A 24,851-nucleotide genomic window follows, 5' to 3' on the forward strand; every position below is an offset into this window, starting at 1 on the left:
GTAAATTTACTACTGCAAATCACGTAATACAAAAAGAAACTACGGAAATAACTGCAATCAAAAGGCCCATCCCTTGATCATAAAAGATCATCACTAACTTTACCACAGCGAAGAAAACTGAAAACATCTTCCTACCTCAAAATGATAAAGAAAACTGCCTTGGAGACGTATGATCCGGCATAACTAAAATTAATTCCACAAGCACTGCTTACTCCTTCATGTTAGTCATGCTGAAAATAATGTTAAAAGCACAAACCATAAAACAGAATACATTAAACACTGGTATTTATTAGGTAATATGCCATGTAAATTTTGGAGCATAGGACCCAATTTTTTTTATATTTATTATTTAAAGTTATATTTAAAAAGGTTGTTTTAGAAAAATGCCACAGTTATCAAAACTTAGCTACAGTGTGATTTTATACCAAACAGGATTGTAATTTCAAAACACTAAAAATGGAGACCGTATCATTTAATCCAGGGTTTTAATAAGCTCTCTATATTCCAAGAACTCTCTCGGAGGTCCCCTTGTGAGCTTTTTTTCAATCTTATCGAAACCAAAAAATAAAAATTGGTGTAGGGGTACTTTTCTGTGTGTTTATATAAGACATTGTTGGGCCTTGCACCTGCCAATGTCATACAGATGTTCATATATTCATTATCCAAGTTTTCTCATTTTTCCAATGTAAAACCCTGGCCATTGCAGGCATGTTGCTAAACAGACCATACCTTTAGAATGCCAATTTAAAATTTCTCCTGACTTTGATATATTGCTCATTGACCATAATGGTGTCCCCTGGCAGTAACTAGCAGCACTGATTAATTCCTACATTAATATGTGCCACATTTTTCTCTCTCTTTACATTACATACTTACTCCAAGAGATTTGTGCAACTCATTCTACTCTTGTAAACAATACATTTTCTTGGTTTTGTCAGCTGCTGTGTCATCTGGAGTATCAAGAGACAGGCAGACAGCTACCCCAAAGCAAACTACATGGGAAATTGAACCATTTTGTTGCAACAACTTATCCAACAGCTGCCTTTGGTGTTGACTGGGGTAATGGTTAGATTGATAAGTGAGTTGAATCACAGAGTACTTCTGATAGTGATGAAATACCTCCCAGCCAGCGAACGCCTAAACTATGTGGGCTTATCGCTTCTTTAATGAAAGGGCAACGGATTTCATCCAAGTGGCCTCCATTCAGTCATGATGTAATCACACTGAAGCATGGTTTGACAGACAGATGGGACTTCTCAACCTGAAATCACCAATGACCTTGGGACACTTCATAAACAACTCAAAAACTTTTTAGAAAAAAACTCTCACAATATAGAAAAATTACTGCTGGAAAATGGGTACTTCTTGTAGTGCATTAAAATGAAAAGGGTTCTCAAAGGTCTTAGTAGCTGGAAATACTACAGGACTGACATTAGGCTCCGACTTACACAAGGATTTTTAACTCAGATCAACATTGATGCGAACTCATGTTAGAACCATGGAAAGGTTAGTAACAGAAATTACACAACTTGATACTTCGGTTACTTAAGATTTATTTATCAACATGGAAAACAAATACCAAAGTCTTTTTAGACAGCTAGACAAGGTATGTGATGAAAGTAAAGTTAGGAAAAAAAATTGGAAAGGGATAGACTGATGTACTCTAAAGGGGAAGCATGTCCAACTCCACCATTCGTTAAGACACTTCATCTAAAATTGATTTGATGAATAAGATGCAGAGATCCAAAGAGGTTAGTAGGTTTGATACTGACTTAATACAAGAGGGTGAGGCTGCCACTTTCAATTACCCTCCCCCAGTGTCAATCCAAAAGGATAAAAAATCAATGTAATAACATCCCATACAACTATGCAGCAATGGAATGTGGCCAAAATATCAGAACCACTAACAGCAAAGTGTCAGGGGAAGGAAACCATTCCATGGGAAAGAGGTGGCAATACATACCACAGACTTTCCATGATGATTCTAATGTGGACTATAAAATGATTTCCAAGTTTTAAAATTTATAGTTTTAGTGATGTCATACTTGGACAACATGCCAACCTTTTGGACAAAGGGTATATATTTGTTCCGGTCCACAACTCATGTGACAGCTATTGGTTGATTTGAAGTTGTTTACTATAAAACTGAACTTTCACTTGATTTTTCCTGATGTGGATGATGGTCATGAGTCTGCTGATACAACTGCAAAGAAGGAGGAAGCCTAAGAAAGGGGGAGAGCTGGTGGTGATGAAAAAAAACTGATGGTTAATAAAAAGATGCATCATTATACAATGATTCTTAGGAAGAGGTATCTAGAAATGAGATCAAAGTTGGTAAATCCATAATCCCAACCATTTTTGGAATCCTCAAAATACAAAGATTTAGTAGACCCTCCATTTGCCCAATTGTTGATGCGGGGAAGATCCAAAACCCACCCTCTGGGTAAATACTTGGATAGTAAGTTGAAAAATGGTGCTGGACAACTAACACTTTTACGTAAGGATTCTTGGGCAAGTTGAAAGAGGTCCTATATGACAGCGTTGTTTTTCTCACAGTTGATGTGAAAGACCTTCACCATAAATACTCATGAAATCAGGTTGCACTGGTTCCAAGAATTTTTAATTGAAACCGTGAATCTATCTGTCCAGAATATTAATACTATTATGATATGTCTTATGGAACTGGTGCTAAGCAACAATTTCATGTACTTTGAAGGACAGTTTTTCCATCAAAAGACAGGAGTAGCCATGGATGTGCCCTTTAGTTTGCAAACATTATAATGGCACAACGGGAAAAGAAGTTCTTGTTTAATATGAAATATGTTTAGTCCAGTTGTTTTTACACCAGATAATAATCTGCGTCACATGGAATCACAGCGTGGACAAAATTGGTGATTTTTTTTTTTTTTTTTTTAAGAGTATGTTAACTTTACTACTGAATTGAGTTTACATACAAGGTTGGTACTAATAAGATATGCTATCTAGATACTGATAGAATTAAAGATGATATTGCTAAAAGGTTTCCAGCACCTACCAGAAGCCTACATATTATAATTCCTTCTTGCATTTCACCAGCTGTCATCCCCCATATTAAAAGCAGGCTATTATGAAAGGCCAACTGGTAAGATTTGCCAGAACAGTTACAGAATATGATACGTTTCCAGTGGAATGAGGAAAGATAACAGATTGGGTATATCCTGTCTTACTAAATATACTGAAATCAGGACTCTGTATGATAAAGTGGCTATCAAAGGAACAACATTTTATCAATTTCAGAGGGCGTTAAATAAGGGTGCATACATCACATGACCATTGAGCTATTAAACAATTTAGAAAGGTAGAATCTGATATTTTTATACAGTGAGGAAACACTAAGGATGGAGGGCAAAATGAATGTATTGTTTACAAGGAGGTGAATGAGTTTTAAAATCCCAAGAGTCAGGATGGCAGTGGTAACATTTTGAGTACTAAAATGTGGCGCACATAAATGTGGAATTGTCATCAGTACTGCCAATTACTGCTAGGGGACTCAATTATGGTCAATGAACAACATATTAAAGTGAGGGAATATTTTAATTGTAATTCTAAAGGTGCAGTGTATTTAGCAGCATGCTAGCAATTTCCAGGGTTTTATACTGGAAAAACAGAGAAAACACAGGAGGAGGAGGACATGAACATCTTTATGATACTGGCAAGCACAAGGTCAACACTGCCTTGTATAAACACAAAGAAAAATACCCTTACACCATGTTTTTGGGCAGGATCAAGAAACGCCCACAAGGGGGTCGGGGGGGGTGTGCTCTAGGAATGCAGACAGCTTTGGTGGCAATTAAAATAAAATGTTAGCAATCACCCTGGATTAAATGATATAGTCTCCATTTCCAGCATTTGCAATCCTATGTGGTATAAAAGTATTGTCGCTAAATTTGCAATTGTGATAACTTTTTAATAGAAGTTTAAATACACAAAAACTTTTTTTTTTAGTCATAAGGTCTTAATATTTACTTCTTATATTTCCCAGCAAATACCAATGTTTAATGTACTTGGCTTTCATGGTTCGCTCTCAACATTATTTTCATCATGGTTATTTATTTAACATGAGGGGGTAAGCATTGTTTGTGGAGTAATTTTATTGGTTATAATGGATCATATGACCTAACTGGGAGGTTTTTAAATTGCCTCCCATCTTTTAATAAACATATTCTGACAAAGTTCCATGTACTTAAGGATGAAAGTGGTTAACATCCTTTTTGCAATAAAGTATGGGTGTTGTGCTGTGAGTCTCCAAGGAGCTTTTCCTGTCTACAACTTGCCTGATGTTGTTTCAGTACCTCAAAATGCTACTGCAAAAGAGAATAGTAATCCTTCTTAAGAAGACAGTGCATACAGTTTTGCAGTATGATGCAAATGTGCCATAAGCTATAATGGCATTTACACAGTAAAACTTCTGAACATTATTGACAACAACTGCGTTTGGTGAATGACCAGTCACTTTGCTTGTTGATAGCGAGTCCAGAGATGTGCATGTTTCAGGATAAAAGGAAGACATTTTTTTTTGTTCAAGACACACACTCATAAAAGGAGTCACTCTGATGAAGACAGTAAACAGTGGAGAGAGGTTCATAAGTGTCAGCTTAACACTCATTTGCTGTCATATTTTCAGTACTCAGGGTGACTTAAGACATTTGCTTTAGAAGTTTACTTTTAAGACAATTTTGTCAAGATTTATAGATATTTATCAACACCTTCTTCTTTAGCATTCTGTGACCTTAATGTGGATAAGTTACTCTGCAGAAACAAAGAAGTTATCAAACTGAGCCAGTTCATATGAAAGTGTTCCAATCGCTGCCCAGCCATTGCTTGGTCCAGTTACAGTAATATATTTCCAAAGAAGATCACCATTCAGCAGTCCTGATGCAGATTTACCCTATAATTCACAAAAGAATACCAAACGCAGAGTCAAACATTGTAACAGAGTACCCCAAAAGTCATCACAACATATACAACATTCTGGTATTTATGTAGGAGTTGCAGTACACAACAAAATTGCTGCACCTACTGCTGGAACTCAATCTACTATGAAGCTCTGCAACTATCTAGACTCTGCTATAACTACATGACATGGCAGACAAGGCAGTAGAATTCAGACACACCCAGTTCTAAACACAAAATTAAAAATTTATGTAAAAATGTATTAAAAACACTTAAATCTGGTTAGGAATGCAACTGAAGTAAAAAAAATGCAGTTACAGAAATTTAAAATATGCTAAAACTAGTGCTACTAGTCAATTAATTTAAAAACAGATATTTAGAATTAAGTGGCAACTGAATTGGGGAAATGCAGGAATCCCTTCATGTAAACAAACAAAAGCATTAAAACTATTCACCAGTCTGGTGACTCCTTATTTGGAATGTCTTTGCTTGTGAATTCTGTGTGCTTTTCTCTTATACAGTACCAGGGTGTCTTTTTCCTTTACAAAACAATCTGTCTTGCTCCTGACCATCAAAGAGAGCCCAACTGCACTCCAGGTTTTTCTGGAGCTTTCTAGCAGATCATGAGGCATGGATGATTATGCACATAATTTTCTTTTACAGGTCTACCTTTGTCTTGTTCTCCAACTAGTATGGGTGCAGACTCCATCCACAGCCAGAATTTATGATATTAGAATAAAAGGTTGCAGAGCTGTCCTACTGCCTGGAAGCAAGGTCATGTTTGCACAGCGGCGGCTCGTGCTATTGGACTGCAGCCCCCCAGCTATACAATGAAGACAGCTGCGAGTCTCGGAACTGTGCATGCATGATTGGCAAGTTCCTATCCGGACTGCTGTTTAACCAGTCCGGACTGGAACTGCGCATGTGTGCTCATCCGGACTGCCATTTCACCAGTCCAGATTAACAAAGAGAGGCATCTGTACACTGATGCCCAGAAGTCTATGCGGTTTGTTACTGCATAGACTGGAAGGAGATCGGACTGCAACATCCGCTGATTGGCCCCTGGGAAGTCCTTTTGCTGTTGCAAGGAATATACAGGTGTACTTTCTCTCAGGGAAAGAGGTGTGTGTGTAATGCCTCAGTTAACTATACCTGGTGGCTAGAGTTACTCAGCCTCAAACCCTGTACCTTGAGTACAGGTAGCAAAAGCCAGAATTCCCTACCCACCATCACTTTTGAAAACTGTTGAGATTTTTGCCTCATATTTTTGTTCTGGATTTTTGTAAATGAGTGAATGACAGGCATTTGAATTTCAGACTTCAACCTTTTATTCTAGCAATTTTCTAAGTCTATAAGATCAATATTTGAAAATTGTCCCTATGTTATTTGTGCCAAGTGGTTGAGAGCTATGGTGAGACTGAATTCACTGAATATGTTTGGGGCTGTATTCCCCCATTATTGGCTTTGTCCAGGTGTTTCGTGCTAAGAGGTTGAGAGCCATGGTGAGAACTGAATTCACTAAATGATGGCCATTTATGTTTCAGTCTTCCTATCTTTCAAGAAACAGCTGATGAGGCATTGTTTATGTTGCTGTGACTGTAGTGCACAGGGTCCTGGGTTCAAGACTTGGCAGTGAAATGCATGGTGGTAACACATTTTATTCTAGCAACTTTTCAAGATTATACAAGCAATGTTTAAAATGTGTCCCTGGTTTTGGGGCTTTTGTGCCCCCACCAATACATTTTGTTTTTTTTTTTCCAGATTTATTGTGCTGCAAAGTTGAGAAATAAAGTTGAGTGTCAAGTGCATTTTACAAGGAGCTGAGAGCTTCAGGGGAAGATAAGTTTAGTGCTGCTTATGCAGAGTCTGCTTGCATTGTTATTAGCATAACAGGTTGAATGCTTGCTTTTGATGCAGAAGGCTGTGGGTTCTACTCCCACAGTATTTAGACGCATTGCCGATACTGTACTGTGTTGTATTTTTAAAGGGGGTGGATGCTGCAGTCCTGAGAACGTCCTCTTTGGTGGAGTAACTATGTATCACTTTGCCCTCCATTCCCTATTGCAATATTACTAGCTAATCTTTTTTTTTTAATGTAACAGAGGCAATTTATTCCTCAAGGGCAACAAACAATGAACTACAAAGTTGTTTGCTAGCAGAAACCTCTTCAATATTTACAGATCTCTTTAATGTGGCATTATTTAGATGACTTTTACTTCTGCAGAGATTGTGCATATTTACTGATACTGGTGGACTGTAGAAGTCTGAGTAGACTTTTATGATGGAAATGTTCTAAATTGGGCAGTTTTGTCATTACTGGTGCAAGCATTTTGTTTCATTGTTTACTAGAAAAATGTTCAAAGCTAATTTAAAACGCCCTCTAACAACTGTACTGTATTATACAAGGAATACAATTTAATATAATCAGGAAGGTGTTTTATTGATTATCTGATCAGCTCAGGTATGCCTCCTCCCAGTTCTTGGTTGGATGTGTTTGATTAGGAACCAGTTAAATCAACTTGTCTACAAGCACAAACTATTTTTGCTACTGAATATTTTCATTGAGTCTGAATGCTATGAAAGTGATGAAGCCAGATTGAAGCAATCACTTCTCTTAGATCTTAGTTTTTTTTTGAGGGGGGGTACTTATTGTCCACACCTAGGGAACTAAGTCAGTCATGTAGGATTTCTGCCGCACAATTCTCCTGGCTGAACTATACCTCTCAACTGTTCAGATTTTCGCAGAATGAATAGATTTTTGCTTCTTATTTTTGGTTTGTTCCTCATAAAATGTGTGGTTTTCTGGCAAATCATTTAAGAATGAAGTCACTTAATAATGACAGACATTGAGTTTCAGATTTCATACCCTAAAAGCAAGGCCTGTTATTCTATCAACTAAGTTTATACAAGAGCAATTTTAGTACTGTTTATTCCCCCAATGTATTTGGCCTTGTCCAGATTTCCTGCGTTGAAAGGTATGCATAAATAAATTCTCTCATAATGACGGTTTGTCACCCAGGGTAGCATATTTAATTAAAGTCCCATTTTTTTTTGCGTTTTTCAGCATAGCTCCACCCCTTTCAACTTGGCCGCACCCCTTCCCATTGACCCCACCCATTCAGCTATCCCCTTTGATTTGAAGTCACAAGCTGCCACTTTATTTGCAATGCAGCTAGAAACAAAGGCTATACATAGTATAATACCAGATCTACAATGATAGTTTCAGCTTCATCCCTACAGGACTAAAACAACCAATGAAACCTTCCCAAGCAATAAAATGTTCCTCTGCCTTAGTCCATCCCCCTACTCCCAAGAACATCATATGCCAGATCTATGAACCCATGTAAAGTATCAACAAAGAACACCTAATGAACTCTGGGGTACGGAGGCAGGAGGGTGGGGTAGATTACACAGCTGAAACTGGTAGCACAGATTAGCGTTTAAGTGCATAATTTTCATTTCTGATATGGGGCATTATGCCGCCATCAAAGACAAAGCTGCAAGCAAAACTTATTTGGTAGCTCATCACAACAAAATACCTTGTATAATAGCAGCTTCAAAGGCCATTCTGGAAGCAACATCCAACTTGGAATGCCTTGTTATAGGTAAACAGTAATGCCCTAGGAGCAACTATGCAAATGCCATTCACAGATATCTTCCTAAAAAAAGCCAGGCAAGCAGCCATGGCTCTGGTGGTACAAACATGAGCTAAGAGTAAAACACTAATGCACGGATACAGCCAGCCCAACAAGAAAGAGTTGCTCTGAAAACTTTCTGCCCCCCACACTTTTTTTGAAGAAAATGAAACAAATGAAAATCCTCTTACTAACTTCAAATGAACTTCAACGAAAAAAGAGGTGAACCCAAAGTAAAAGATCAGTTAAGTAACCCAATAACACAGAGACATGAACTATAAACTAATTGTATCTCTGGTGAAGGCCCACAAAAATCAGACTTGTGTCAAATGACATGGGTGTCTAACAGTTTCTGAGTTGGGGTCTGTATATGGATGTTCCTAACTGGGTAACAAGGGTCCTTGGCTATCAATGCAAGTGCGGCTAAAGTCAAAGAGCAAAGTTCCAGATAAATTCAAGATGATGAATGGGACAGAAGTATTTTGATGATCAGTTGGGGAGGTCTGTTCAACAGGTGAAGCCAAAGTGTGGGAACCATACTTTTCAGGACAAAAGTGCTACAGCCATGGCTTTGCTCAACTTGGCCTTCTCAATAAATTTCATAATAAGGGAAACAGTAGAAAGACAAAATCCCTGAAAACTCCTCCCAAGGGAGGAAAAACGGAAAGCTGCCGTATCTGCTGCACCTGTAGTTGGCTGAAGATGGAGTTTGCAGCAGGGTTTAAGCAAATGATGGAATAGTGCTGGATTCGGCACTGGATTTAGGGACCACTAATGAGGCATCAGAAGACTTCTGCTGAGCTTGCTTGTGAGACAGCTGACATGACCCGGGATTTGGGAAGTAATGAAAATGTGACTTGAGGCAACAGTCTATTCCCAAACTCTTGTGCCCCCACCCCCTCTGCCAGCAAGAAAGGAAGAAATGGGTTTCCCCATGCTTGCTCAAGTACCACACCCACTGCCATAATTTCAGAATGGATAGCACTTACAATAGAAGTGTGTCTTGGAAGGCCTACCTTCATTTCCAAAAATCTGACTCACAGCAAGACCTCAAAATGACCAAGTGCATAATGCCCCCCCCACCCCCCCAAGCAGAGAAGTTAGTCATTACTGAAATCATGGTGGATAGGGTCTGAAAAAATTTAACTAGAGACAGGTTGCACTCCACCATCAAGGACCTGTCACAATCCCACTTCCCAGGAAGGGGTCAATGTGGTTGAGCAACTAGAAGCAGTCAAGACCATCCCTAACCAAGAAGGTGAAAAGGTCAACTGCAAGGCCAAAGTCAACCCCGATCACAAGCTTCAAGTGCAAGAGGGCCATAGACACTGGTTGAAGTCAAAAGCTTTGCCATCAAGCATTAATAAAGCAAAAATTGAGGATCAGATAATTGGCCCCAAAGTTTAGGGGTGAGTGACCCTGAAAGCATTGACCGCTAGCACCAATAAGAGATCAACCCCAAAGAGGTGAGACCTTGGATCAAATCTGCTATCCTTGAAGAAAGGCTTGACATATCTTGCTTAGCTCAACTGGGAGACCTTTGAGGGTCCACTGGAAGTTAATGAGGCAGGTCTTGGGGGTGGGGTCTGTAGCTGCAGTTCAGACATCACAGAACACACATTTATGGGATGGACTGCAGCAGCAGGAGTTCTTTTACTTGAGCTACACTGGACACTTGCTTAGAAGAGAAATAGAAGGAGAAACCAAAACAGCTTCCCCAGAAGTTACCCGATCTTGGTTTCTTACCTACACCACAAATATCCTTCCTAGAGGAAACCTTCCTTTTAGGAGAAGGACTAGAAATGTACAGGAAAGTTATAAAATCCGAAGGTGGAGTAGGTCTCAGCTTCTTTGGCTCCGTGGAGCAAGCCTTGGAAAAAAAAAACATGCCTCACAAAGGCAGCTAATGCCTTGGGGATGGTGACAGGTTCATAACCTTACTAGGCTAGCAGCCCTTGTGGGACATTTTAAGCCTAGCTAATTTCCCATTTTTGAGCTCAAATTAACCTATCCCATTTGGTTAGAGACTGGCCTTAGCCATCCCATGGTCAATAACTATATACTACCAATATACCAGAAATAATTTTTATCCTGTTGAGGAATTTTGCGTCTACAGAAATGTTTAACTGTATGATTATCTTTATTCGTACTCAGATGTGTATGCAAGTGACAAAAAATACACTAAAAACATCATAGAAGAAACAATTCTTCAAAAACAAGAACACTATGCCTGTTAATTTCCAAGTTCTATTGTACTTAACTGCTAATTATAAAAACCAAAAAAACAGCTAAAAATAAAAAGATGCCAAACAACCAGGGAGACGAAACCTGCAACTTTGTAAGAAAAAGAGGTATAACTCTTGATATTGGTAAACAAAATAAAGAAAAAAAGAACAGTCTGGCCTTAAATTTGAAGACTTGGGGAAAATATGCACAGACAACTGAATGAAAACATACAGGTACCTTGGGAACTCCTGCAGTGTGATCAACAGCAACGTCAGTTGAAGAGGAGATCTGATCAGGAGAATGTGTCCTTTGGCACATGGGATTATGGGTAAAGGGTAGGGAGCTCTGGTAACCTGGAAAAGGTTTATGGGCCAAGCTGATTAAGAACTTGCTAGTCAAAATCTCACAGCTGAAACTCCCAAAGTCAAATTTTATATGTCAAAGATGTATCATTATGTTGTACATTTAACTTTTTACGGGGCTTATTTTCAGGGGGGGGGGTCTATAGGTGACATCTGTCACTATGCATTCCACTGTTCTCTCAGCCTTCTCTGCTGCCTCATGCTGCCTATTTATCTGTATGTCAGTTTTGTACAATTACCATCCTCAAAGCTGCTTTCCTCACGTACTGTTGCTGCATCTGAATCTCTTAAGTGGGAGGTCCTGTCATGGCATTTTATTTTGCCTTCTGATACACCAATGTTTATAACATTTCTCCAGCCTTGACTTATGTCTTCTCATCCTTTGCACACCTTCATCTGCATCAGCCCTGTTATACAGCTCTGTTACAGGCAAACTTTCCTTCAAGCCATCAGCAACATTACTTATATAAACAGTTAAAAAGGTCAATTTTCAGTCAAGGCATTTTCTCATCTCTTGATGCCCCATGAGTTAGTCACTCTCCTCTGAAAGCAGTTGCACACCCACACACACAAATGCACCCACCCCACTCACACCCTCACCCCCAAAACTAAATTATTCACAGGGTAATAAAATGTTAGTTATTAAACAGGAGGTCGTGCACTATCAGTGATGATAAAAATGTAGAGTTTGATAAATCATCTTGACTTTAACTTACCTTAACATTCAGAGTCAAGGTGTGCCATGTTCTTGCACCTGTACCAGATTTACCTTGTGCCAGCACTTCTTTTCCAGCTACAGGGGGAAACGAGAGAGAAGCCTTCTCAATTATTCAGTTAAATATACTCTGGCACAGATTACATTTCCAAAACAAAAAAAAAAGTCACAGGATGAATAACTTCCAAAATAGCAGACTTGAATGGATTATGGATAGACTGAGTGGCATCACACTATGTTTTGCATAAAGTTGCAACAAATTGTGAAATTATAAAAATATAACCATATTAAAGAGAATCAATGGGAATAAGCAGAATAGATGGAATTAAATACATACTTTTTCCAAAAGATTGTTAATGATTATATATTTTCCCAGATATTAAGCAAAATTCATTATCCAGGGTCTGGGTGAGCGTTGGAAGGAGAGTGCAGAAGGGATCTATGTTCTTCATACTAAATTGTCAATGCTAGAGTATTAGAAGACCATGGGGGAAAATGATCATTGAACAGATTTACAAAGAATTGTACTACCTCTACTATAAAAAACAGATCACCTTCTCAAACTGACCATGCCCATACATTTCTTTTTTTTTTTTTTTTTTTATCCCCAGGACTTTGCTTTGGCTCCATTACTGGTACCCAATCAGTCCCATCCCTTCATTTAGAGGGCACTCCCAGGCTATAAAAGAGCCCTATGATGCATCCAGTCCCACACGGGAATCTTCATCAATTTCTCCATTGCCAGCATGCATTGGATGGTAGGAAGCAGACCAGTTTGCTGGTCCTGGGTGGGATGGCCTGCCCTCACCACCTAACACAGCATTCCCCTTTGTAGTTACTCTGAGCTCTGTCATTGTCTACTGAGAGGGAGCATGGCTCCATGTTCCCCACATCTACAAGAAGGAAATGGAATCTGATGTTATGAGCTTAGCAGGCTCAAACTTCACCAGGTAACATGTAGTGTTGGTGCTAGGTGTTACCCTTGTAGTGAGCCAGGGCAGTCTCCCTGCCCCAGGATGGATGAGCCAGTGGCCTTCATCCCTCCTGGTTAGCTCCTTAGCAAGCTCCTGAGCTGCAAATTTGAACTTGGGTCATCTGCACTGTAGTCTGGTTTTTATCCTTATATGGCAAAGAGTTGGTTTCTAGCCAGGAAATTTTGATCTTCCTGGTACGGCAAGATGGCAAGATCCTGCCTGGGTGTCCTGCAGAGTTCTACAGCAGCAGGGAGAGAAAAGAGAGACTCTGAGTGGATTAAGTACTTCTTGTTTTGCTTTTTATTGCCTATTTTCGATAGCCACATTATTCTGAGCATTTTTTTATTAACTTTGCAACTTATTTAAACTTTTTCTGAATTCTGATACTGTTTGCACTTTAACTGATCATTTTTAAGTGTTTTTCAACTGTTTGACTGTTGTGGGCTACACACTCAAGTGTGATGGCCATTTTTCTGCCTTGAAAGTGTTTTTATTACTGCATTTGTTTTAATTTTTGAAAAAAAAAACAAAATAAACAAAAAAATCCACACTCTACTCGTTTCCCATCTTCCTATAACTAGTAGAGTCCAGTTTTCAGATACTGCTGAATCCTGGGCTGTTTTGTAGTTTCTGTGTTGCCCAGATCTTACTAAGATAGAGTTAAGCTTCTCTGTTCATCAGTGAAAGTGGTGAGCTTTGAGCAGCCTATCTGTCGCTGGAAGAGTAGTTTCAGCTCAGAATCTGTAGTTTATTGGCCATTTTAGGCTATTTCTATCCCTTTCATCTTTCTGTTTAAAAACCTGCATTTGCAGAGTTTTGCACAGCGCCAGTTAGCTAGGGTTAAACTATTATCTTCTCCAGAAAGTCTACTCTTCAAGTTTTCCCTTAGAACTAACCACTACAGCTTTTAAGTACTCAAATCTGTTCCTCGTATCTCAGTACTTGCCTAGAAACTGTTGTAAGCAATAAACAGACCATAAATTGCTACAACACTCAACTCTCCTTACCAAGTAAGAAAAAACAGTTAGTACTTAAACAGTTAGTGCTTAAATAATTTCCTATCAAGGCATGTCCAAGGGTCAGCTCCTGGTGTCTTCTCCGTTCACCTGGTGAATCGGGGCATCCTGAAACAATGTAGCAATTGCCGCATGTACAAGGACAACCCTCTCCTCCTACCTGTAAGAGATGCAGCTATATTGTCAAACTGGAAGCCAAGCTCTCTTCAGCCAAGACTGGACTAGTCAGTCAAAAGGAGAAGGTAAACACTCACACAACACATATTCCTTCAAAATCTACACCCACACATAGTAACACAAAACACACACCTACATTCGTGGAGGTCCTTAAAACAAGTCTGCCCAAACAACAGAGACCTCCGAAGCAGAAACGCAAATAACCAACACCACCTAACACATCCCAAGTGACATAGCTCACAAAACCAGTGTGCCACTCAACCACAGCCCCTAAGGCAGAATGTACCCAGCACACTAGTCATAGGTGGCTCTATAGTCAGGCACACTAATGTATCACTCACCATGCTTAACAAGGAGAAGATTACAGTTAGCTGCCTGTCGGGTGCCAGAATCCGCCACATAATGCATGCACTCAGGTCTCTCCACAAAAAGTACAAATATGACTCTGTCATTGTTCATGTTGGAGTGAACAAACTGAGATGTACCTCCCTGGACTACATGAAAAGAGACATGGAGGAGCTCTTCGAACTTGCAGCCCAGGCAGGTATAACCCTAGCCCTGAGTAGCATCCTGTCATCACCCAGAATAATATCTCATGACAAGGATAAAATGATTGACTTCAACAATTGGCTAGACTTCTGGTGTCATTCCAAGGGGATCCAGTATCTGTCAGCCTGGGACGACATGATAGACAGGCCACGATGCTTTGCCAGAGATGGCTTGCACCTGTCACCCCTGGGTTTTTGGATATTGGCTAAGTCTCTTGCCACTCCTATAGTGCCTTTTTTTAGGCAAGGCTCAAATGACAAATTCACTACCGTAACTGGTGCAAACAAACAAAATCTGAGGGTAATGCTACTCAATGCTAGAAGTCTAAACCTCAAAATGCATTCACTCGAGGCACTCCTTAAAATGGAGAACATAGACATCTGTGCAGTGACTAAGACCTGGTTCAAGGCTCCAAATAGCACCCCTGCTATACCAGGCTACAATTCATACCCCACCTTTTGGCCATCTAACCTGGACCGAAACACCATAGGCAGAGGCGGATCCATACTCACTAAGGATATCCACACCTCCAGACTACTTGCCCATCAGAATGCATCCAAAATTCTCCAGGTGCAACTAACACTGGGCAAGACTTCAATCTAAATTGTAGCCTGCTACAGATCCCCCACCATGCCCCAAGACTCCCAACTCCACTTTTCTTAACATACTAGAAAATATCAAGGTACACCAAATATCCTCATACTGGGATACTTCAACTACCCCACCATCAACTGGGAAAACTACTCATGTAACAACATACAGGCACAGCGTTTTTTTGGAATTCATAAATTCCAGCGCCTTGGACCAACTGATCCAGACCCCCACCAGGGGCAGCAATATCCTAGACCTGGTCATTACCAATATGGGTGATCAGTGCTCCACACCGGAGGTCAGCTTGTTGGTCAGATCCGACCATAAGCTAATCACCCTAGACATCCGCATCCTGCCCCCTATTAAGGAAACCACTGTAAAAAAAACTTCTCAAAAGCCAACTTCATGCTTCTTAAGACAGAAGTGGCTAACTTCACCACTCCCATGCAGACGGACAATAGCAATACGACTGCTGAATCCTACACCAATGCACTGTATGAACACACACGAGTGTATGGACCATGCCATCCCAAACAGAACCAAGATGCTATCCTCCAAAAAAAAAAAAAAAAAAAGAAGCCAATCTGGTGGTCCCCAGCCATTAACGAGCTCTACAACAAAAGGAAGAAACTGTTGCAAAAAAGGGTAAAAATCTTAAGAATGGAAAAACTCCGTTGTCAGCCTCAGTAAGAGGCATGGATATCCCTCATAAAATCCTCCAAGGTTAGTTATGCAAACAAAATCGTCACTGATTCCAAAGACTATCACAAGGCATTCTATAGCTATGTCAAAAATCTCAATGGCAACACTCCAATCTGCTCTGAGTTACAGCACAATGGCACTAAACATACAGAACCAGTTGATATCGCAAACATCCTGAGGGATAGGTTCAGTGCAAATTTCTCCCCCCTCTCACTCTGAAAGGACCCATCACTATACCGGATGAATGCCAAGTCCCTATAATCATGGCCACACAGGTGAAAAATGCACTCGCCAAAGCCAAAAATACAGCATCATTGAGACATGACAATGTCCCAGGCTGTGTTCTGCACAAACTACAAAATGAACTGGCACCCCATCCAAGTACTATGTTCAATCACAGCCTCACGATAGGTTTTGTGCCCACTGAATGGTGCACAGCTACGGTGATCCCACTTCACAAAGGGGATCCACCATGGACCCTGGGAACTACCGACCCATCAACCTGACGAGTCTGATCTGCAAGGTCATGGAACTTATAAACAAAGACTTAGGTAACCTGCAAACTCTGAACCCCACTCAGTTTGGGTTTGTGAAAGGTAGATCATGTCTCCTAAATCTGACTGACTTCTTTGAAGCACTCCCCAAAGCCGTGGATGAGGGTAAGCCAGTTCACACAGCCTACCTAGATCTCGCCAAGGCCTTTGACACCATCCCCTACTCTGGTATTATTGATAAACTCATGAAACTGGGCATAAACCCCTGCGTCAGTGATGGGTGCCAACTGGCTCACCGACAGAAACCGCACAGTGAAAGTAGCCAGCTCCAAATTCGTCTCCAGACTGGTGACAAGTGGAGTACCACAGGGTTCAGTCCTGGGTCCCCTCCTGTTCAGCGTCTACTTCTCAGAAGTCCAAGCCAACACAGAGGGCTTATGGCTAACAAAGTTTGCAGATGAATGCAAATTGGGGGCCATTATCGAATCCACTAAGGATGTAGGCATTCTACAAAAGGGCCTCGCTGAGCCAGATGCCTGATGTCAAAACCACAGTCTTAAGCTCAGTGTCAAAAAATGCATAGTTATCCCCTTTGGGAAAAACCCTGTGCCAGCGAATTACCACATAGGCGGTTCACCACTCAACACCAAATGTGTGACACGAGACCTAGGGACACAGGTTGACAGCAGTCTCTCCTTTGACAATCACATAGCCACAGTGGTCAGAAAGTCCTTCTGTGTGGCACACCTCATCACAAAAGGTTTCTCATCCAGAAAAAAAGAGGTCATTGTCCCCCTCTACTCAGCCCTCATTTGACCCATTACAGAGTACAATGCCCCATTTGGGATGTACCTCACAAGGCATTTGCAGCAACTGGAAAGACCGCAGAAATACCTCAAAGAGAATCACCGGCCTCAGATGCCCTATGCAGATTGTCTTTAAGAAGCTCTACTCTGTCACAAATCGCCCACTCAGAGGCGATCTCTGCCTAACATACAAAGCCATGTCAAACACAGAGCTGCTGGACATGCTACACTTGAAAAATCCCAATCCCTGCGGGCCACACGCTCCAGAGACTTTAATCTTGTCATCACGATTAACAGAACTTGCAGGAGGGATAGGTTCCTGTCTCAGATACTTCCCATACTTTGGAGCAAGCTGGCCATTCATGTCAAAAAGAGCACCTCACTGGCCCTGTTTAAGAAAAATCTGTACAACTGGATAGGGAATAGGAAATTTACCCCGGGTATCACTTCTGTGGCTCTGCTTGACAGGGGCACAGGTAAATAAAATTCTGGGTGGCTAAAGCCAGGGAATCTTTATGGCTAGGCTTGCATAGGCCCTGGGGCCGATAGCCTAGTACCTACCTATGAAACTAAGAACTTTTGAAGCCAAGATTAAGCAGAACTCCAAATTATACCCCTGATTTACATGCGCTGCTACTACTAAATACTGTGACTCATGTACCCAAACTCCTAAAATCTCGGTATACTATGGATAACTGAATGACAATGTCAAACTCTACAACAGGAGGAGGAAACTGATGCAGAATAAGGTGAAGTCCCAAGAATGGAAAAACTCCCCTATGAGCCTCAACAAAAAGTTGAGATCCCTCATCAAATCCTCTAAAGCTAGCTATGAAAACAGAACTGTAGCAGATAGAAAAGACAACCAGAAGGCCTTCTATAGTTATGTAATGAATTTCCACGGAAATACCCAGATTTGCTCTGAGCTACTGCACAATGGTACCTCCTATACTGAGCCAACAGATATTGCCAATATACTGGCCGACAGATTCAGTGCCAACTTTACCCCCCTCATCCCCCCCAGAGGACCAGTCACAATACCAGTAGATTGCCAGGCACCCAGTATTACTGCTGCACAGGTTAAATCAGCACTGCCCAAGGCCAATAATACAACTTCTATGGGACCAGACAATATCCCTGGCTGTGCTCTACATGAACTTCAAAGTGAACTATGAGTGAACAATAAAAAAAAGCATTGGTAACAAATGAAAGACTAACATTACAGATGTGACTTCTGAGCAAATGATAGTTTATTTTTGAATTGCACATACCTTGATTGGCTCTCTACCTGCACAGTCATCTCCCTTAATTTTTATCATGTTCTAGATGACTTCTGGCCCCTCCCCCTTCATGTCTAGTGTGAGCTGATTTCAGTCCCAGAAAAGTACAGTCGTGTACACTTACCATAAATGTAGATGTTTGAGTGTATTCACTGTTACCGTCATTACATTTGGGTAATCTGCTGGCAGGTTGCCCTCAGCCAGACTGAATTCCAAAGTCTTGGGTCCTGCATCAATTGCCGTTTTCTTTTCCATGACGTCAGGTCGTCAGGGGTATAAAACATGCAGCCAACGCCATTTTCTTTAGTTTTTCTTGCCCCCGATGTTAGGTGCCCCCAAAAAGTTAGCAATATTATACATATATATATAAATACATGCATCAATATAAACTTTACCCTTCATCTACAAGCAAATACACCACATAGGTTGTAGAAGATAGTGAAGGAAAGATAACTTCAGAATGACAGGGTGATGGCGGGAGTGTAACCGGGACTGCAACAGTGAATACACTCGAACATCTACATTTATGGTAAGTGTACACAACTGTACTATGCTCTTCATGTTTCACTGTTGCAGTCATTACATTTGGGTTAGAATCCCAAAGCTATGGTTGGGAGGCTGGAGCTAAACAGTATTAGATGCGACTATAAGGCCCTGCAGCACTGCAGTGGCAAAGCCTGCCCTAGACATGAGTAGAGAGGCAAATGGTAATGCTTTGTAAAGGTGTGAACAGAACTCCAAGTAGCAGTCTTTAGAATGTCTTTGGTTGGTACTCCTCTGAGAAAGGCTGCTGAAGTAGCTGCAGCTCTGGTGGAATGAGACCTAATGCCCTTGGGCATAGGTTTACCATGGTGTAAGTAGCAGAAACGGAGTAGCTGCAGCTCTGGTGGAATGAGACCTAATGCCCTTGGGCACAGGTTTACCATGGTGTAAGTAGCAGAAACGGATGCAGTGGCTTATCCACTTCGAAACTGTCTGCTTTGAAATGGCCTTTCCTTCTGATCCTGTAGCATATGACACTAGTAATTGCTCAGTTTTTCTTAGAGCTTTAGTCCTGCTCAAGTAGAATCTTAGCTGTCTCTGTACATCCAAGGAATGCAGAATTCTCTCCCCTTTGTTCTGTGGATTTGGATAAAAAGTTGGCAAATTAATTGTTTGGCTAAGGGCCACACTGGAAACCACCTTAGGCATAAAAGTAGGATTTGTCTTCAGAGACACCCTGTCCAGGTAAAATATGATAAAAGGCTCTACAGCCATGAGGGCCTGCAGCTCTGAAACTCTTCTTGTTGAAGTAATTGCTAGTAGCAGAACTGTCTTCCATGATAAGAACTTTATATCAGCGGTAGCAGCTGGTTCAAATGGAGGCAGGGTGAAAATTGATAAATCCAGTATTGGCCACCAGGCCTTGTCCTTTCTGGGTACCAAGAACAGTCCTGAGTAAAAACCTTGTCCTTTTTCCTGTTCTGGTACTGGTTGAATGGCCCCCATATCCATGAGGGATGTAACCTGTTTCTGTGCCTCTGCCCATTGATTTTTGGGCAGATCTGGCCAACCATTTGCCCTTGGCAGAGTGTGGAAATGGAATCGGTATCCCTGTGATACTATGCTTAGTACCCACTTGTCCTGGGTTATTAACTGCCAATTTTGAGCAAAAAGTGCTAACTTTCCCCCTAAGGGTGCTGTGTAGGCAGAGGGAAGTAATTGGGACTTTTTTCTGTAGATTTGTGCTTTATCTCCCCCTGATTTGGAGGTATATGCGCCCCACTGCTTTGACCTGTATGAATCTTGCGCCTGGTATCTGGAACCCTTTGGGCATCTGGATTTGCCCCTTTGAGCTCTGACACAGGAAAGGACCAATTTTTTGTAGGCCAGTGTCTACTGATTCTTGGGGTGGCTGCACTTGTAAGAAGTCCTTAACAGTTTGCATAGACTTAGCTTTGTCTTCCATTTTCTTTAAAACCTCTTCTGCCTTAATACCACACAGAGAATCATGCTGTAAAGGTGCATCTAGCAATTTAGCTTTAACATGATCAGGCAAATTTTGTTCCTTTAACCAGGCATGCCTCCTAATCACAGATCCAGTAACTGCGGCCCTGCAGGAGGCCTCTAAGGAATCAAAACCACATTGCAAAGTATGCTTTCCAACTTGTTCAGCTACATGCAATAATTCCTGCAATTCTTTATTTTCTGCACATTCTAAAATCAACATCAATTTCTGTTTCAGCAATCCCATAACATGTTGTTGGTACTTAAGCATCTGAAATTGACAGTTTAAGGCCCTGACTGCCAATGTTGCAGATGTATAAACTTTTTTTTCTCCATAAGTCTAGTGCCCTTGAATCTCTGTCAGAGGGGGTAGGATTTTTTGCTGTTGAGGCCTTAACTCCCTTTGGACCCTGTGAAATAGTTTCAGGATCAGCAGCAGGGTTTCTAAATAAAAATGTATGCGAGTCAGGGACCCTGTAATATCGGTCAGGCTTACTGGGAGCTGGAGGTAAGGAGTCAGGTGTCAAGCTTGACTCCGAAAACACATCATCCACAATGTCTAAAACAGAAGGAATGGCTTACAGCTTGTGCTGAGGGAGAAGGAAATCCCTGAGCCTCTTTGATTCTGAGAAGTCTTGACTCTCCCAGTGAAAATGCTCCCTCAAAGTATGCAAGGTTTCTCCAAATGAATAATCCTCTGGAGGAGATGCAGATAGAATAGACTCCTCAGCATCAAAATCCTCATAGGGAGGTATATATAATTCCTGATCATAAGAGGAATCAGAAGAAATAGAAACCTGATCTGAAGATTCATAATCAGTGTCTTGCCTAGGCCTCCTATCTGGAGGGGGATGGGTACCCCTGATCAAGGTAATAAGGTCTTCAGCCATTTTGATCATCTGTTTTTTAGGCATAGAGACCTGTGCACGTGGCTCATGCGTCAGTTTTTTAGTTTTAGAAGTTGCCTTTGTCTTTGGTTTTGCATCTGTTGCCGGTTTGATACATTAATGTTGAGGTCTGAATACACGCTCAGAAGCCGGTGCCTGCTCAGCAACTCCGGAACCATCCAAGGGAGATACATCCGTCACTCCAATACCTTGAGTATCTTGCAGCATGCTGGACTCCACATGGGTGTCGGTAGAGGCCTGCGACTCGAAGGTAGCAGGTATCAGGGGCTGCAAAAGCGCCTCACTGAGTACCGGCGACTGGCTTAGGAGAAGCTTCGTCATCGGTTTTGGATCTCGACTGCATTTCTCTGTCCTTTTCTTTGAGTTTTTATGTACTCCGGTAGTCGGACTGCTACCTGACGACATTTCTGGGTAGTTAAATCGGTTTCCAAAATACTTTGATGCAAAAATATACCAACGCTTAATAGTGCGTTGGTTAAATCTAGCACAAAACCGACAGCCAGGCACATTGGGATCAGTATAAATGGAAATCCTTATGAGGTATTTGCTTCCCACAAGTAATACAATTATTAACTTTTTCTGACATCGGTAAAATGCAAGAAAAAAGTTTCCCCAACGGGGTACTTGGCTTTAGTGAAGACTTCTGCTTCGGGCACCACGCGGAAAGAAAGACTAAAGAAAATGGCGTCAGTTGCATGTTTTATACCCCTGACGACCTGACGTCATGGAAGTGAAGACAGCAACCGACACAGGACCCAAGACTTTGGAATTCAGGCCGACTGAGTGCAACCTGCCAGCAGATTACCCAAATGTAATGACTGCAACAGTGAAGCATGAAGAACATCAACAAGTGCCATCTTTAATCCAGGAATCCTCACCTGCTGGTCTCATGGCAAGTTTATCTGTAAGTAAATGTTATACAACTGATTGTGTATTATTTTTATGAACTGTGTAGTGTAACCAATACCTGCTGCTTCCTCTGGCTTAGCAACTGTTTTTTGTTTTTTTTTTGTAAGCTGTCCTAAACATATGGCTTGTACCAGAAGCTAATCTTACTACATATTTTAGCAACTGGGTCTGTTAGCACTTTAAACATCTGGCTGGTTCCAGAGGCTCTTGATGCATTATTTGAGCTAATTTAGTGCTGATGTAGTACCAGAGGCTATTTTTTTGTATACATTTTTAAGCGTCTTTGTTTGATTCAACTTTAAACCTATGGCCAGTGCTGGAGGCTAATCATTTTCATTGTAAAACAATTTGTTTTACTTGTAAGTAAAAGCTACTTTTTTATGGCTACAGGACTGCATTTGATGTAAACAAACTTATGGCTAGAACCAGAGACCATTTATTACAATGCTAAACATTCTGTTTAGTTCATGCAGAATGGGGCTTTGAGATAGAATGTTCAGTTAACTGTTGAGGAACATGCATCTAGTGTGTTCAGTAATATTAGTGCAGTATATGCCATAAAACAAAGATCTAACTTGTTCAGTAATACGAGTGCAGTGTATGCCATAAAACAAAGATCAAACTTTATTACTTCTGTACTCCTATATTGTGATTAATGCTCTAAACAGTTTTTTTATTAGTGTTGTGGTATTTCACAATTGTCTACTTTTCTCTAAACTGTATTTTTAATTATTTGTGTGTGTTAAAACTGTAGAACTTTACGCTCACTGTTCTCTACTATCTTTTACTTTCTTTTTTCTCAGCCCCAAGCCAGCTGTGTCTTATAGAATTCGCAGCACCTATCCTCTGGCAAATACCACTAACATTAAGTAAAGCCAGTGGGACATCCAACTGTATTGAAAAACCCTGCAGAACCTAAGTGGATGTTTCATTATAATACAAAAGGCATTAGTAGGTTGTGTCTTTTTACTGTAATCCTTAATGTACTGAACATAAATATATGAGCCAGCAGCAGGGATTTCAGTCCCTTCCCCCATGTAGAAACATTCTGATTTCTACCCTTCAAGGTCTGTAAAAACTCTCCACTCTAAACTGTAATTCTAGCCCTTCCTGTCTCTAAAGAAACATTTATCCATCTTTTTTTTGGTATGTGATATATATATCCCCACTACCCTCCCAGTCTGTCTCTGAGTCAACATTAGCTGATGCAATCCCTTTCAGACTTAGACATTTGAGTCACCCCCCCCCCGTACACAGATTCTGGTTTCTACACTTAGTCTGTAAAATACTCCAGACTAAAGTGTAATTTTAGCCCTTCCAGTCTCTAAAGAAACATTTACCTGTTTATTTTTTCTTCTTCTTCTATGTGATATATCCCCACTACCCTCCCAGTCGGTCTCTGACTCAACAATAGTTGACTCACACTCTCTCAGCCCTCAGACAAGGTATTTCTTAGGGCATCCAACTGTTAAATTAAAAAGGACTTTTCACTCCTTAAAAAAAAAGCATTGGTAACAAAAGAAAGACTAACATTATAAATGCGATTTCTGAGCAACCGATAAATTGCACATACCTTGACTGGCTCCATCCCACTCTATTCGCCCTATGGGCTCACTCCACTCACCTACCCTGCCCCCAATTCCCACCAACCCCTACATACTCTGAATTTATAGGTAACCTCCTTTACTAAGACACTCCCTTCATCCATCAGCACCATCTACACACACCCTTCAACTTCCCACCACTCCAGCCCACCTACCAGTTCAATATCCACACCCATATCTCCAACTAGCACAACTCACACCATCACCAAATATAAATACCTCCTCTAACTGCACAACCTCACTCCACTATGTCTCATTACCCCTAGTCTAATCTCCACTCTACCCTCCTGGAATTAACCTGCCTCTCCATAGCCACCATCAGCACCTCTTATCTCTTCATAATCACTCACCGTATCCACCCCAAATCTCCCACCCTAACCCAAAACATTACTATCACCCCCACTCACGCAAGCATATACCCTACTATATACACCCAACCCCCCATATACCATGCCTCTCCCAGGTACCACTTCTATCCTTCTAAAAAGCAACCAAGTCTACAATTTCACTACCTAATCATCCAATACCTAACAACTATCACTTGTATAATTACCCAGCTACTACTAGGAGACATTCACCCCAACCCTGGGTCAGCAACCTCTGCTAATACTCCATGCACCCATCACTATCCAGCTAAGAACAACCCACCGACTTACTGATACTAAATATGAATACCCGCAGTATCATGAATAAAATAGAAGACCTTCACGCTGCCATCTCCTTATATAACCCAGCTATTATTCTCATCACAGAGACATGGCTTCAACCACATATTAAAGATAATCCCATCACCCCACCTGAGTATAACATTCTCAGGGCAGACAGGTTACATAAAAGAGGCGGAGGCTTAGCTCTACTTCACAGAACCAACCTACAACTTCAACTCCTCCAGAAGGATTTCCCCCAACTTCAATAATGCAGAGACTCTATTTGCAAAGCTGTCCCTTAACCAACATAAGCACCTAAACCTACTGGGTATCTATAT

At 41.0% G+C, this 24,851-nt stretch overlaps 1 protein-coding gene across 1 annotated transcript in view; it reads right to left on the minus strand.

Annotated features, from left to right (window-relative positions):
- Positions 1-2,727: 2,727 nt before the first annotated feature.
- The window catches only part of LOC122804309 (galactocerebrosidase-like), a 503,531-nt gene continuing 481,407 nt past the window's right edge, over positions 2,728-24,851 (minus strand). The window contains exons 16-17 of the mRNA XM_044074100.1: positions 11,872-11,948; positions 2,728-4,927 (exon numbers count right to left, since the gene is read on the minus strand). Coding sequence (XP_043930035.1) covers positions 4,784-4,927; positions 11,872-11,948 — 221 coding nt within the window. The 3' untranslated portion in view covers positions 2,728-4,783. The remainder of the gene's footprint in view (positions 4,928-11,871; positions 11,949-24,851) is intronic.

This window comes from Protopterus annectens, chromosome 6.part0, assembly GCF_019279795.1.
Source record: "Protopterus annectens isolate FY-2018-M chromosome 6.part0, PAN1.0, whole genome shotgun sequence".
In the NCBI taxonomy this organism is placed as follows: domain Eukaryota; kingdom Metazoa; phylum Chordata; order Ceratodontiformes; family Protopteridae; genus Protopterus; species Protopterus annectens.